The sequence below is a fragment of the Chrysemys picta genome, chromosome 2 (genome assembly GCF_011386835.1).
Source record: "Chrysemys picta bellii isolate R12L10 chromosome 2, ASM1138683v2, whole genome shotgun sequence".
NCBI lineage: Eukaryota > Metazoa > Chordata > Testudines > Emydidae > Chrysemys > Chrysemys picta.
The window spans coordinates 74,213,437-74,228,241 of record NC_088792.1 but is presented as its reverse complement, the minus strand read 5'-3'; the positions used below and the strand labels follow the sequence as shown (position 1 = coordinate 74,228,241).

General features: G+C 46.2%; 1 protein-coding gene across 3 annotated transcripts in view; it reads left to right on the top strand.

The window, feature by feature from the left end:
- NGLY1 (N-glycanase 1) overlaps nt 1-14,805 on the top strand; it is a 66,297-nt gene that overhangs the window by 35,569 nt on the left and 15,923 nt on the right. For all 3 annotated transcript variants that reach the window (XM_005297085.4, XM_005297083.4, XM_042840286.2), the window contains exons 5-9: nt 8,114-8,333; nt 9,157-9,278; nt 10,971-11,116; nt 11,854-11,964; nt 13,367-13,531. In XM_005297085.4, the coding sequence (XP_005297142.1) occupies nt 8,114-8,333; nt 9,157-9,278; nt 10,971-11,116; nt 11,854-11,964; nt 13,367-13,531 (764 nt within the window). The remainder of the gene's footprint in view (nt 1-8,113; nt 8,334-9,156; nt 9,279-10,970; nt 11,117-11,853; nt 11,965-13,366; nt 13,532-14,805) is intronic.

Below are 14,805 nucleotides of genomic sequence, written 5' to 3'. Positions count from 1 at the left end.
GATAGCAGTTTTCAGGTATTTAAAAGGGTGTCATAAGGAGGAGGGAGAAAACTTGTTCACCTTAGCCTCTAAGGATAGAACCAGAAGCAATGGGTTTAAACTGCAGCAAGGGAAGTCTAGGTTGGACATTAGGAAAAAGTTCCTAACTGTCAGGGTGGTTAAACACTGGAATAAATTGCCTAGGGAGGTTGTGGAATCTCCATCTCTTGAGATATTTAAGAGTAGGTTAGATAAATGTCTATCAGGGATGGTCTAGATGGTATTTGGTCCTGCCATGCGGGCAGGGGACTGGACTCGATGACCTCTCGAGGTCCCTTCCAGTCCTAGAATCTATGAATCTATGAATCCTGTCCTGAGGTGACATGTACCCAGTCAATATGGGGATAGGTGAAATCCCCCATTATTACTGAGCTTTTTATTTTTATAGCCTCTCTAATCTCCCTGAACATTTCACAGTCACTATCACCATCCTGGTCAGGAGGTTGGTAGTATATCCCTATTGCTGTATTCTTATTATTTGAGCATGGAATTACTATCTATATAGATTCTATGGTACCTTCTATGGTACAGTTTGTTTCATTTAAGGTTTTTACTTTATTTGATTCTACGCTTTCTTTCACATATAGTGCCACTCCCCCACCAGCACAGCCTGTTCTGACCTTTCGATATATTTTGTACCCTGGTATTACTGTGTCCCATTGATTATCCGGGGTTGTGAGTTCAATCCTTGAGGGGGCCACTTAGGGATCTGGGGCAAAAAAATCTGTTTGGGAATTGGTCCTGCTTTGAGCAGGGGGTTCTAGATGACCTCCTGAGGTCCCTTCCAACGCTGATATTCTATGATTCTATGATTCTCATTCCACCAAGTTTCTGGATGCCTATTATATCAATACCCTCATTTAGTACGAGTCACTCTAGTTCACCAACATGGACCACATCTTTTTTTCAGAATGTTGAAAATAGAGTGCAACTTTGGTTTTGTATAGCATCTTTGCTATAAAAATATCATATTACAGTTAGTCCAATTTGTAAATGCAAACAAGCAAACAGATAAAATATTGTATAGGCATTAATGTCTGTGACTGTGATGTGATCTAGGTTATGAAGGAGCAAATATCAGATTTATGGAGAACATTTGTGAATGGGGGACAGAGGAAGACTCAGGGCATAGTATTCAAAATATTTTTAAGTTAAAGGTGGTGAGGAATCAGAACAAAGAAGAGATGGGTCTCAAAATTGGATTTTAAAAATCAGTCAATTAGGTGCAATGAGGCTGTTCCAGATGATGGGATATCAACAGTAGGAGAGAAGGCTCTACCACCTGCTGCAAATAGACAGAAAAACAGGACAGAAGGCTCTGTTATTCAAGCATAGGGGAACTGGCTGGACAATAGAAAGATATGGGGCCAGACAGCAAATTTCTAGTTTGGATAAGTTGAACTGAAAGGACACATTTGCTTAAGAATGAATTATGAATGAAATCAAAACTTTGTTCACCAACCTTAATTATTGGAAAATATGCATAGTGCTGTACAACTTATAAAAGTCTGTTTGTACTAAACATATTTGGCACATTTTTTTGCCACTAGCTTCTGGTAAAAAAAAAAAACCTTTGGGATTTAGGAGTTAAAACAATTGTTATTCGTTGCTTAAAAGCTATTCTTCTTCAAGTGATTGTTCATGTCCATTCCAAGCAGGTGTGTGCGCACCACATGCACGCCAGTCGAAAGGTTTTCCCCTAGCAGCGTCCGTAGGGTCGGCCTGGGCGCCCTCTGGAATGGCGCCTTCATGGCACCCAATATAGGGCCCCGCCGACCCTCCACCCCCTCAGTTCCTTCTTACCGCTGGTGACGGCTAGCTGGAACTTTGATCACTCTCGCAGCAAGCGCCTTAGCAGTGTCTGCTAGATCTTAGTTGTATATAGTTCTCAGTTTGTTAATAGTTGTTTCCCTATAGTTATAGTTAGTTGGTTGTTAGGACGTTTCATTCCCCCTCCTCGGGTATGCCCAGGTCTCCGGGATTTAAGCTCTGCGAGGCCTGTGGCAAGTTTATACCCAAGAGTGATCCTCACTCTTCCTGCCTGCGGTGCCTTGGTGAGAGTCACCAGAAGGAGAAGTGCCGCATTTGCAAGGGTTTCCGCCCCAGAACGCTTAAAGACTGAGAGCAGAGACTAAAACTCCTGCTAATGGAGGCGGCGTTGTGGCCACAGTCCAACCCAAGACCCACTGACCTGGCACCAAGCACCTCCTCCTTGGTGTGCAGCGCTCCAGCACCAACGGCACGCGAAACGGGCCCAGCTAAAGACTCTAAAGCCCACTGGCACCGCCACGGGTCGGCCTCAGTACGGCACCGCTCACCATCTCTGGTGCCAGTAAAAAAGAAGAGGCCAGTGATGTGCCGCTCACCCCTCCCGAAACGTAAAGAATTGGTGGCGTCCACAAGCGGATTGGGACAGACCGCTCCTCCTTGCTCCTGCCCAGGGTTTCGTTGACTCCTGCCCCGGCCGGGGTCCAGTCGAGTCCAAACCAAACCTCTTCCTGCCCCCCGGCCACCGGACCAAGGGGACATACAGCCACCATCGACACAGGAGGCGTTCAAGGCAGCCTCGGACTTGATGTGCCTCCCGGTGCTGTCCTCCCCGCAAATGACGGATAAATCGCCGGCGACCGCACGCCCGCTGTTCCACTCGAGGGGTAAACCAGCCATGATGGCCCGCTGGTCTCCATCTCCAGCACCGCCCGTGCAAATGCAAGAACCGAACTGCTCTCCGGAGTTGGGGCACCGATCGTTGGCGACTCAGGCTCCTCCATGGGAGCAGTACCCTGAGTCGCCAACAATCGGTGCCTCAACTCGGAGACCTCGGAGTCGGAGGCAGACTCTTATTGCTCCAGCAGGTCGCGGAGCAGGAGGTCCAGGTCGTGGTGGAGTTACCAATCATACCCAGCAACGTGGCAACAACAATGGCATCCTCCTGCCCAATAGCCCTTTTGGACACCCTGGGCTTACCATCAGAGCCAGGGCCAAGTCCATGGTCCGCGGTCCAGAACTGCATCGGTGTTGTTGGCATCCTTCGTCCCACAGTCAGCGCCGGCACCGCCGTTTGGAGGAGCAGCACCGCTGGCTCAGACAGTTCTGGCACCAATACTTCAACCACAGTCAACTCCGGCACCGTTTCTCCAGACAATGGCACCGCTGGAGGCTCCAGTTCCAACCCAGCCGACACCGTCAACCTCAGTACTGCCGGACTTGTCGGCCCCAGCACCAACAGCGATGCCGAACTCTCCATCAGCTCCGGCCCCACGGATTGAACACTGGGTGCCGAGGGACCCCAGGGGTGCTAAGGGTAGCGAACAGAGCCTGCTACCTGTTCTCTCATCCTCTTCCTCGCCTGACAAAGCGGTTGCAGGGACATCTACATTGACATCTCTGGAGGACAACCGTGTTCTTCAACAGCTCCTAATGCGGGCCGCCCAAAGCCTGGGGATACAGGCAGAGGAGGTGGAGGAGGATGTAGACCCTGTCGTTGATATCCTGGCCCCCTCCGGCCCATCCAGGGTTGCGTTGCCACTGATTAAAACTATAACTGACACATCTAAGAATCTGTGGCAAACCCCCGCTTCTCTGGCTCCTATGCCAAGAAAGCCGAGCGCCACTACTTCGTTCCTTCTAAGGGTTACGAACATCATTATACCCCCACTCTTTGGTGGTCGATGCGGCCAATCAGAGAGAACGCCAAGGTTTTTAGGGCTCCACCCCAAAAAACAGGGCCGCCAAGAAACTGGACCGATTTGGCCGAAAGGTCTATTTAACTGGGGGGCCTGCAGCTCCGGATAGCCAACCAGCAGGCTATAGTAAGCCGCTACGGGCATAACACCTGCTCGTCTATGGCTAAGTTTGCCAGGAAACTCGGGTGGAGTTCTCCACGCTCGTGGAGGAGGGGAAACTGGTCTCCAGAGCATTGCTACAAGCGACTCTGGACACGGCGGATGCAGCCTCCCACACGCTGGCCACAGGGGTAGTGATGAGACAAGGCTCCTGGCTGCAGGTCTCTGGACTACCACACGAGGTCCAACAGACCATCCAGGACCTTCCTTTAGAGGGATCAGCTCTTTTCTCTGAAAAGACAGATAAGAGACTTCATAGTTTGAAGGACTCGAGAGCTACCTTTCAATTGCTGGGACTTCACACGCCGGCTACTCAGCGCCGGCATTTTAGGCCTCAGCCTGCCCCTCAGCCTTATCAACCACAAAACCGCCAGGATGTTCCGCATTGGCGCAACAGGAGTACTAGGAGGAGACACCCTTCCTTCTCTGGGCAAAACTCTGGCCAGCCAAAACCCCCACCTGGGCCCAGACCACCCTTTTGAGGGTGCAGTGGGACGGCTTTCCAGTACGGTCTCTGGATCATAGAATCTCAAGGTTGGAAGGGACCTACGGAGGTCATCTAGTCCAACCCCCTGCTCAAAGCAGGACCAATCCCCAGACAGATTTTTGCCCCAGATCCCTAAATGGCCCCCTCAAGGATTGAACTCACAACCCTGGGATTAGCAGACCAATGCTCAAACCACTGAGCTATCCCTCCCCCGATCCTTCCCATCTTACCTTCTCATCCTGTCTATCCCCTTTCTACCTACCGTGCCTGGTCCCGAATTACTTCAGACCGCTGGGTCCTCCATCCAATTCTATACCCTCCCACCTCACCTACCCCCTTCCCTGTCCCCTTTCATGAGCAACTTCTAATTCAAGAAGTGCAGTCCCTCCTCTTGGTAGGGGCAGTGGAGGAGGTTCCTCAGGAGCTAAGGGGCAAGGGTTTCTACTCCTGGTATTTCCTAATACCAAAGGCCAAGCGGGCGCCTCAGACCCATCCTGGACCTGCGACAGCTCAACAAGCATGTAAAGAAACTCAAGTTTTGCATGGTCTCACTAACCTCCATTATCCCCTCACTGGATCCAGGAGACTGGTACGCCGCCCTCGACTTGAAGGACGCGTATTTTCATATTGCAATAGTCCCACATCACAGACGCTGCCTCAGATTCGGTCAGCAGAGGCCACTATCAGTTTGCTGTCCTCCTGTTTGGACTGTCGACCGCCCCCCGAGTATTCACGAAATGCATGGCAGTTGTTGCAGCGTTGCGGCGTTCCTGCGCAAACGCCAGATACTAATTTTTTCCTATCTCAACGACTGGCTAATCAAGGGACGCTCAAGAGCCCAGGTGGAGGCTCAGGTAGAATTTATAAGAAGGACCTTCCTCGAACTGGGTCTTCTCCTAAACGAGGAGAAATCTACCCTGTCCTCGGTGCAGAGGATAGAGTTCATAGGCGTGGTCCTGGACTCTACCCGAGCCAGGGCGTACCTCCCAGAAGCCAGGTTTTGCTCATTTCGGGATATCATACAGGGTCTCAGACAGTTCCCCACCACCTCAGCAAGGAACTGCCTAAGACTACTGGGGCACATGGCTGCGTGCACCTACGTAGTGCAGCACACCAGGCTCAGACTACGTCCACTCCAGTCTTGGCTAGCGTCGGTGTATCAGTCAGCTCGAGACGCTCTGGACTGCATTGTAACCCTGCCCCGCCCTGTGTTGCACTCCCTTTTGTGGTGGCTCGACCCGCGAGTAGTTTGCATGGGAGTGCCCTTTGCCAGCCCTCAGCCCTCTCTCTCTCTTTGGTGACAGACGCCTCGGATCTGGGCTGGGGAGCTTACCTAGGGAACCTCAGGACTCAAGGCCTCTGGTCTCAGACGGACTTCGCTCTACACATCAATGTCAAAGAGCTGAGAGCGATGCGTCTGGCATGCTATGCTTTCAAAGCCCACATAACGGGCAGGAACACCTCACAGACAACACCTCGGCGATGTTCTATAGCAACAAATAGGGGGTGCACACTCCTCTCCCCTGTGCCGCGAAGCCCTCGCGCTGTGGGACTTCTGCGTAGAATACTCGATACACCTACAGGCGTCATACCTCCCAAGGGTTCAGAACGCGCTGGCGGACAGCCTCAGCCAGACATTCCAGGGCCACTAATGGTCCCTTCATCCAGATGTGGTGAACTCAATCTTCCGGTTCTGGGGCTCTCCCCAGATAGACCTTTTCGCCACTCGTGGCAACAGGAAGTGTCAGGCATTCTGCTCCCTCAAGAGTCACAGCCCGGGGTCCATCAGGGATGCCTTCCTTCTCTCTTGGGCGGGCCACCTGCTCTATGCTTTTCCACCTATCCTGCTGATCCACAGGGTGCTCCTCAAGATCTGCAGGGATCAGGCTCGAGTTATACTCATAGCACCGGCATGGCCGCGCCAACACTGGTTCACTTCGCTCCTGGAAATGTCAGTAGGCACCCACTTTAGGCAGACTCTGGCACCCAAATCTGGAGTCCCTTCACCTCACAGCCTGGATGGTCCATGGCTAAGCGCCGCGGAGCTGTCATGATTGGACCAGGTCAAGCAAGTCCTCCTGGGTAGTAGAAAGCCTTCCACCAGGGCAACGTACCTTGCCAAGTGGAAACGATTCTCCATCTGGGTGGAGCAATGCCATCAGTCGCCTCTCCTCGCCCCCATACCATTCATACTGGACTACCTCCTGCACCTAAAACATCAAGATCTGTCCCTGTCATTAATAAGGGTCCATTTAGCTGCCATCTCCGCCTTCCATCCGAGCTCAGATGGGTTCTCGATTTTTCAAACCCTATAGCCAGTCCCTTCCTCAAGGGTTTGGACAGGCTCTTCCTACACACTTGTCAGCCTGTCCCAGCCTGGGACCTCAATCTAGTCCTGTCCAGACTTACAAGCCCCCCATTTGAACCACTGGCCACCTGCTCTTTGTTGTATCTCTCGTTCAAGGTTGCCTTCCTCGTAGCAATTACCTCAGCTCGGAGGGTTTCAGAGTTCAGGGCCCTCACGTCTGAGCCCCCTTACACAGTTTTTCATAAGGACAAGGTCCAACTTAGACCTCACCCTGCTTTCCTCCCTAAGGTTGTTTCCCAGTTTCACATGGCCCAGGACATTTTCCTCCCAGTGTTTTACCCCAAGCCACACTCCTCCGATAGGGAGCGCAGGCTGCACTCACTGGACGTACGTAGAGCCTTAGCCTTCTACATAGAAAGAACTAAGCCGTTTCGGAAGTCCGTCCAACTTTTTGTGGCTGTGGCGGACAGAATGTGTCCTCTCAGCGTATCTCGTCATGAATCACATCTTGCATTAGGGAGTGTTATGGCCTGGCGAAGGTGCCCGCCCCGACGATTACTGCCCACTCCACAAGGGCACAGGCCTCCTCGACGGCGTTCCTGGCGCAAGTCCCCATTCAGGAAATTTGCAGGGCAGCTACGTGGTCCTCGATACATACGTTTACGATGCACTATGCAATTACACAACAGGCCAGAGACGATGCGGCCTTTGGGCGGTGCTTCAATCTGTACATGACTCCGACCCCAGCTCCTAGCTTTGGCTTGTGAGTCACCTGCTTGGAATGGACATGAACAATCACTCAAAGAAGAAAAAATGGTTACTCACTTTCTCATAACTGTTGTTCTTCGAAATGTGTTGTTCATGTCCATTCCAATACCCATCCTCCTTCCATTCTGTCAGAGTAGCCGGCAAGAAGGAACTGAGGGGGTGGAGGGTCGGTGGGGCCCTATATTCTGCGCCATGAAGGTACCACTCCAGGGGGCGCCCAGGCCAACCTATGGATGTTGCTAGGGGAAAACCTTCCAGCTGGCGTGCACACTGTGCGCACACACCTGCTTGGAATGGACATGAACAACACATCTCGAAGAACAACAGTTACGAGAAAGTGAGTAACGGTTTTTTCCATACCTTTGGAAAAATAAAAGAGTTATTATGTTCTATGCTAAATTTCTCTGTGTTCAATCCTTTTCTGTTCAATTCCTTATTCTAATTTCTTTTTGGCTGTTTGTCTTTTTAAAAAACATTATTTACCATTATTCAGTCTTTAAAATCTAATTTTTTGAAAAATACCATCTATATAATAATTTCTTGGTTGATACTTCAACTCTGAGTTATGATAAAGGTCCAGATATCATAATTATGTAGATATTGGAAAGGTCAAATGAATCTGAACTTGGTTAATGTTGTTTGAATTACTATGTTTTAATGTTATAGGAACCCATGTGAATGAAGATGATTTTTTATTGTTGGAGCTCTTGCAGTGGTTTAAGGGTGAATTTTTCCAATGGGTGAATAGCCTTCCTTGCAGCAAGTGTGGTGGTCAGACAGAATCTAAAGGTATCTTATCACCTAATGATGAAGATCTGAGATGGAATGCAAACAGAGTTGAAAATCATCACTGTAACCAGTGCCAGTTCAGCAATAGATTCCCAAGGTAAGCACATAACCTTGGATTTTCTAAAATGCTACTTTGTATTTGTGTATTTTGTAAATTATTGGGAGGTTGTTGCTTGTATTTTGTTTTACATAGATTGAAAACCCTACTATAATACATACATAGATCATTTTAAGCAGTACCATGGGGTTGTTGTGGACTCTGATATTTATATTTTATCACCAATCAGCCTAGAATGCTTAATTTAAAAAAAATATATTGCATTTAAAAAGAGGGCCCTGTTTTTATACTAAATATTTGACTAATCTGACCAAGTGTATTTTCTGTATATAATGATTTTAATTAATAAATGCCATTATCAAAGTGGTTTTTAAAAAGAAAGAAAGAAACCATTGCACTTTGTTTGGGAGCCCACAAAAGAGGGCATACTTCTGCTGACTGTAGCACTAGATATGTACTAATTTCAGAATTGTGCTGACTGTCAATAAGGTTAGGATACAAAAATCCTACTTACGTTGATTTTTTTTTAAATAAGAACAGTCATGTAAATTTTAGCTCTTTTCCTTACCTTGTCAAATCTTTTTTTTTAAACTTTTCCTTTATTTCTAGTAGTTTACATTTAACACAGTACTGTACTGTATTTTCTTTTTCTTTTTGTTTCTGCTGCTGTCTGATTGCATACTTCCAGTTCCAAATGAGGTGTGTGGTTTACCAGTCAGTTGGTAACTCTCGTGTACATAACTCTGAGGTTCTACTGTTTAATGGTTCAGAGATTTAGAAGGGGGAAATATATATTCCTGTTAAAGTCCATTAACATGTACAAAGCACATAATTTACAATGAATAAAGTTTAATTTTTCTAGGTATAATAATCCTGAGAAACTTCTGGAAACAAGATGTGGGCGTTGTGGAGAGTGGGCTAACTGTTTTACACTGTGCTGCAGAGCTATAGGATTTGAAGCTAGATATGTCTGGGATTCAACAGGTATCAGTGCTCTAGAACACCTTAAACTTAGTATAAGCATGCATAAAAATGGGATTTACAACCATTAGATGTGTGTTTTCATGTTAGCTAACTGGTAACCTCTGAAGTTTCACAGTACTTTATGAATAAAATCTAGGTTAAATTTCCATCTTGTCTGATTACATGAAATATTCTACAAATGAAGTTAGACTGCTGTTTTCAGCATGATGAAATCTTTATATCTTACATTACATATTACATTCAGGTTCTCCTACTTTCAATAAAAATAAGCAGAATTCATTATTTTTGCTTTCACATTTAAAAGGAGATGTTTCTGAAGGAATATGAACAGAAAATGCATTCTTCCCTCTTCACAGTTCCATGTTATTACTCCTGGGGGAATTCTGTGCCACTGTGTGTGCGCAGAATTCATACCCCCCGCAGATTTCTTTGCTTCCCTGCAGAAAAATGACTCTGACAGGGAAGCAAAAGGAAGCTGCAAGAGCAGTCACGCACCACTCCCTAGCTACGCAGGTACATTGTTTCATGCACCCAGAGCAGCAGCGGAGAGGTAAATCACCGCAGGGCTGGGACACCCCAGCCAGTGGCTCCTATCCTGAGTTGCTGGGGCTGTGTCAGACTCAATCCTGGGGCTGTGTCAGACTCACCCCCAGGATTCTCCCCCAGTTGCAGGAAGCTCAGCATTCTCCCCTGCTTCCTGCCCCCATTGCTCAGCTGCAGTGGAGGGGTCATTGTACAGGGAGCTGCTCCCCCATCTGCCCAACTCCCGTGCATCCGACTCTCCCATACCCAGACACCCCCCACCAGGCCTCACCTCATACACCCAGACCCTCTGCCTTCGAACCCCCACCGCTGTACCCAGACCACCCCTAACTGAGCTCCCTGCACTTAAACGTCCACCCTGAAGAGCCCCACCCCCTGTACCCCGACATCCAGACCCCCATGCAACTGACCCCCACCACAACAAGCCCCACTTCCCCAGCACCCAGACCCCCCTGATGAGACCCCCACACCCAGACCCCTTTGCTGAACCTCAACCACTTTCACCGGAAGCCCCTGCAGAGTCCTATTGCCATGGCATCTGGAACCACCCCCCCCTCCCCTCCCCATGAGACTCTGTGCATCCAGATCCCCTCCACACCTAGATCCCCCATTGAGCTGCCTACACCCAGATTGTCCCACACAAAATCCTCTCACCCCACTCCTGTATCCCCCCACACTGAGCCCCTCCACACTTAGATCCTGCCTGGTTGAGCCTGCCTGCCCCAAGCCTGGTGTGCCTCATGCAGGGAGGCAGTGCCCCAGGGTGTTTCTGGGGCAGGCCCAGGCCTTATGCTGTGTCAGGGTCGGATGCAGCCTCACCCCTAAGTGCATGTCCCCAGGATAGGGAGCGGGGAGGCTGCAGAGTGATCTCCCAACCTTTGTGCAGCCAATGGCCTGTGCTCCCCACTGCCATGCTGGAGCCTCTGCATTTATTTATTGACAAATAAAACTTGCAGAATTTTAAAATATTGTGCACAGAACTTTTAATTTTTTTTTATGCAGAATTTAATGTTTTGGCACAGAATGCCCTCAAGAGTAATGTTATGCTCCCCATTTAATTGATTTGGAAGAGTTTAAATATCTCAAACTGTAAGAATAGAAAACCCATCTAAAACATTCAGAGTTTTCCTCGGCCTGTCTCTCATGCAGATCATGTGTGGACTGAGGTATATTCTTCATCCCAGCAGAGATGGCTTCATTGTGACCCTTGTGAAAATGTCTGTGATAAACCTCTTCTCTATGAGATTGGCTGGGGAAAGAAGCTCTCCTATGTAATTGCATTCTCCAAGGATGAGGTAGGGGTAGGGATAATAATATGCTATGAAATAAAAATACAAATTTGCCTTGAGAAAGAAGCTGTGCATCATATACCATTTTAATGGGATCTGCTAGATCAGGGGTGGGCAAACTACGGCCCGCAGGCAGCGTGGCTGTAGCACCGCCAGCCACCGGTGCTCTAGGCAGCGTGGTAAGGGGACACGGAGCGGGGGGGGGGGGGTTTGGATAGCGGGCAAGGGAGTTTTGGGGGGGTGGATAGGGGTCGGGGGGGGGAATAGGGGGTTGAATGGGGGCAGAAGTCCCAGGGGGGCCAGTCAGGAAGGAGGGGGGAATGGATGGGGCGGCAGGGGGCAGTCAGGGGCAGGGGTTCCGGGGGCAGTCAGGGGACAGGAAGAAAGGGTGGTTGGATGGGGCAGGGGTACTGGGGGGACCGTCAGGAATGAGAGGAGGGGTTGGATGGGGCAGCGAGGGTCCGGAGGTGGTGAGGGGACAGGGAGCGGGGGAGTGTGGATGGGGCAGGAGTCCCGCAGCGGGCAGATAGGAGGTGAGGGCCGGGCCACGACCCCCTCCCCAACCAGCCCTCCATACAATTTCCGAAACCCGATGCAGCCCTCAGGCCAAAAAGTTTGCCCGCCCCTGTACTAGATTATTGTAAGGGAAGACAGTCTCTTGATCACATTGTCTATTTAAAATACACACATTTAAGAGGCAGAGTTTATATGTATTTTTTTAACTTCTGCAACTTATACTTGAGGTTGTTGATGTCACCTGGAGATATTCCTGTAAACACGAAGAATTACTTTCTAGAAGGACACAGGTCAAAGAAGCAGCTTTGCGTGAAACCATAGAGAGGCTTAATAAACTGGTACGTAGCTTTACCTCAACTGATTTGTTAAAATGACATGTATTGGAAACAGACTATGTAAATTCTTTGGACAAGGGAGCCCAGTCCTGATAAAGGTCTCTGTGTACTACAAAGAATTTAAATGTTGCTATTTATACGTTCTTTGATTTTACATAAGACCACTTCAGGACCAGTCACAATATAGCAGTTTTGTCAGTTGAGAATTCTTAAAGTGTAGTTCTCCTCTGTGAAGTAACTGTAAAAGTGTCACCTACTTATACCAGTCTGTTCTTTGCATAGTCAGTCATATTTCCTTACTTTGATTGGGGAAAAGGAAATTATTACCTTTTACTCCTGTTGGCTCTGCAGGGAAAGTGAGCTGGATTCTATTCTCTCTCGTGCATCAACAGATATGTCAAATAAATTTAATCAATTATACCTGTGCAAACAGTTGAGTTGCACAACTTCAATGAGACCATAATTTTAAGACAATAAGGTTGTATAGCTGTAAGAAAGGGCCTAATTCACTTTGCAGAACTTTTTTTTACTGACTGTGAGAGAAGAACTCAGCCTGACTCAACTCTCAGGCTGCTTGCAGGACTGTCTGTGAAGAAATAAGAAGTGTTACATGTCATCTTAGCATATTTGACATGGAAATAATTGAAACAAAAATAGACTCTCAGTCCAATGCATCTTAAAGTCACTTTCTCAAGAAAACCCAGTCTTTTTAATCATATGGTAAAAGTATGTTATATAATAATTCTTGTTCTACATACCAGACTTCTTTAGGCTCACTTGATTTATCTTGAAATGTAATGGTATGATTTTACTCAATTCTATTGCTTCTTAAAAATATGCAACTCATACTGCATTTGTAATGACATTCATCAATGTGAATCTACTCTTTCAGGCATGATATGATTTTTATGCTTAGACCAAACCAGGACTTCTGGTAACCAGAACAGTCCATGATGTAGAAGATATGATTATTGGGTCAAGCCTGTTTTTTTCCTATTCCCAGACAAAAAAATACATTAAGATTGAGAGTACATATCAGTAATTTAGAATAAAATACATTACAAGGATGTTTTAATGATGCAAAAACATGCATTATAATACCATGAAATTCAATTAGAGTTTACTTTAAAAGAAATCCAAACAGATTAAGGTGTGGACATATGCAGTTAGGGCACTCAAACTTTTTTTAAAGTCACTGCATGATGCCATGCAGTACCTATACAATTAGGATTGAGGCATATTAATGCATGTGATCCCAGTTTAGTGTTTTAACAATCAGTTTAAATCTAGATTCTTTCATGTTTACTTCTGCATGGTATCATTCTAGGACTGAGATACACTTGGAACTAATCTGAAAGATTATTTTTTCTTTGAGGTTTTTTGCACTTTTTTTTAATTATTACAGAGACAACAATCCTTGTCAGAAAGCAGAAAGAGAGTGCTCCTGGAGAGGATAATTGTGGAGCTTGTTGAGTTCATTTCTCCCAAAACTCCTAAACCTGGTGAACTTGGTGGAAGGATATCTGGTTCAATGGCTTGGAGAGTAGCCAGAGATGAAATTGGTTCAGAGGTATTTAATTTGTGAACTGGTGATCATTTTAGGTGTGTCTAAATTGTTTGTCTCTTAATTATAGGCTCATGACTGACATTCTTTTGATTAAAGCTACAACATAACAAAAGCAGGAAATTTAAGAAAACTGAAATTAAGATGTTTGGGAAATCAACACATTAGGTTGATGACAATTGCCTCAAGAATTCTGGGGAATCTAATTAAGCTTGAGAGCAGTTTTCTACCTGTGTCTGTGTGTGTAAAATGTAAATCAGGGCCCATTGTTAATGTGTAACTGCAACTCCCACAAAATGAGATTAATTAATGTTTACATAATCCCCCCTAACCTCAAGGTTCTTGGCTAAATGGAGTTTTTTTATGTTCTTAATTCCTTATGTGGAGAGACAGAATTTCCTAAAAACAATCCCTCTAGATAGGCCAGTACGCAAAGGTATCAATTATTCCTGCCATTTTGCACATCCTTTTCTGAGTGATCTTGTCATTTGATGTAAAAAGGATGACAATCTAAATACCGAATTAGAGCTAGTTAAGTGGAACTAATGGATTTCATAGCAATGCTCAGATTTGAGATACTAGTGTTTATTTCAACTATACATACTTTAGGGGACTTTATTTCTGTCTACTGAATCTCATGATATGAAGGATGATTAAAAATCTATTTTTAAGTGCATATACTTCATTTTCCCTTGTTTTCTAATTATCTTTATGAAATTCACACTTAACCTTAATTTTGAAAGCCCACCTTTATTTTTGTTTCCCTGTCAGATTTAGAAAGGCATTGTTCTGTAAATTGCTATAGTTAGCTGCAACTTTCAGCATTAGTCATTGAGCTATGCTTGCTCTCTTAATATAGCTTAATAATTTGCTTTTTTGTCAGTCTGTTAAATCTGATTAACACACCTAATTCCTGCAGCCCCCTGTCATAAACGAGCATGAAAATTCTTTTGTAAACAACTATTTACTGTAGACAGATTCATGGTATTATTTATTATTTATTTTAAAATAAATTACTTCCCCTTTCTCTGTGGAAGATTTATATTTATTCTAGCAAAGTAATGTAAAATTTCTAAGGTGGGGCAAACATTTTTCAATGGCAAAAAAAAATTCTAGTATTTTTAGATTGGCTGCTGTAGAGTTTTTCATAAAGAACTGTGAACTCTTTGATATACTGCTTATATAATAGATAACGGCATGGTGATCTACTTTATCAAATATATATATTTGCCAGATGTTTATGCTAAACAAAAAGCAAAAATAAAATTAGCATGATCCCT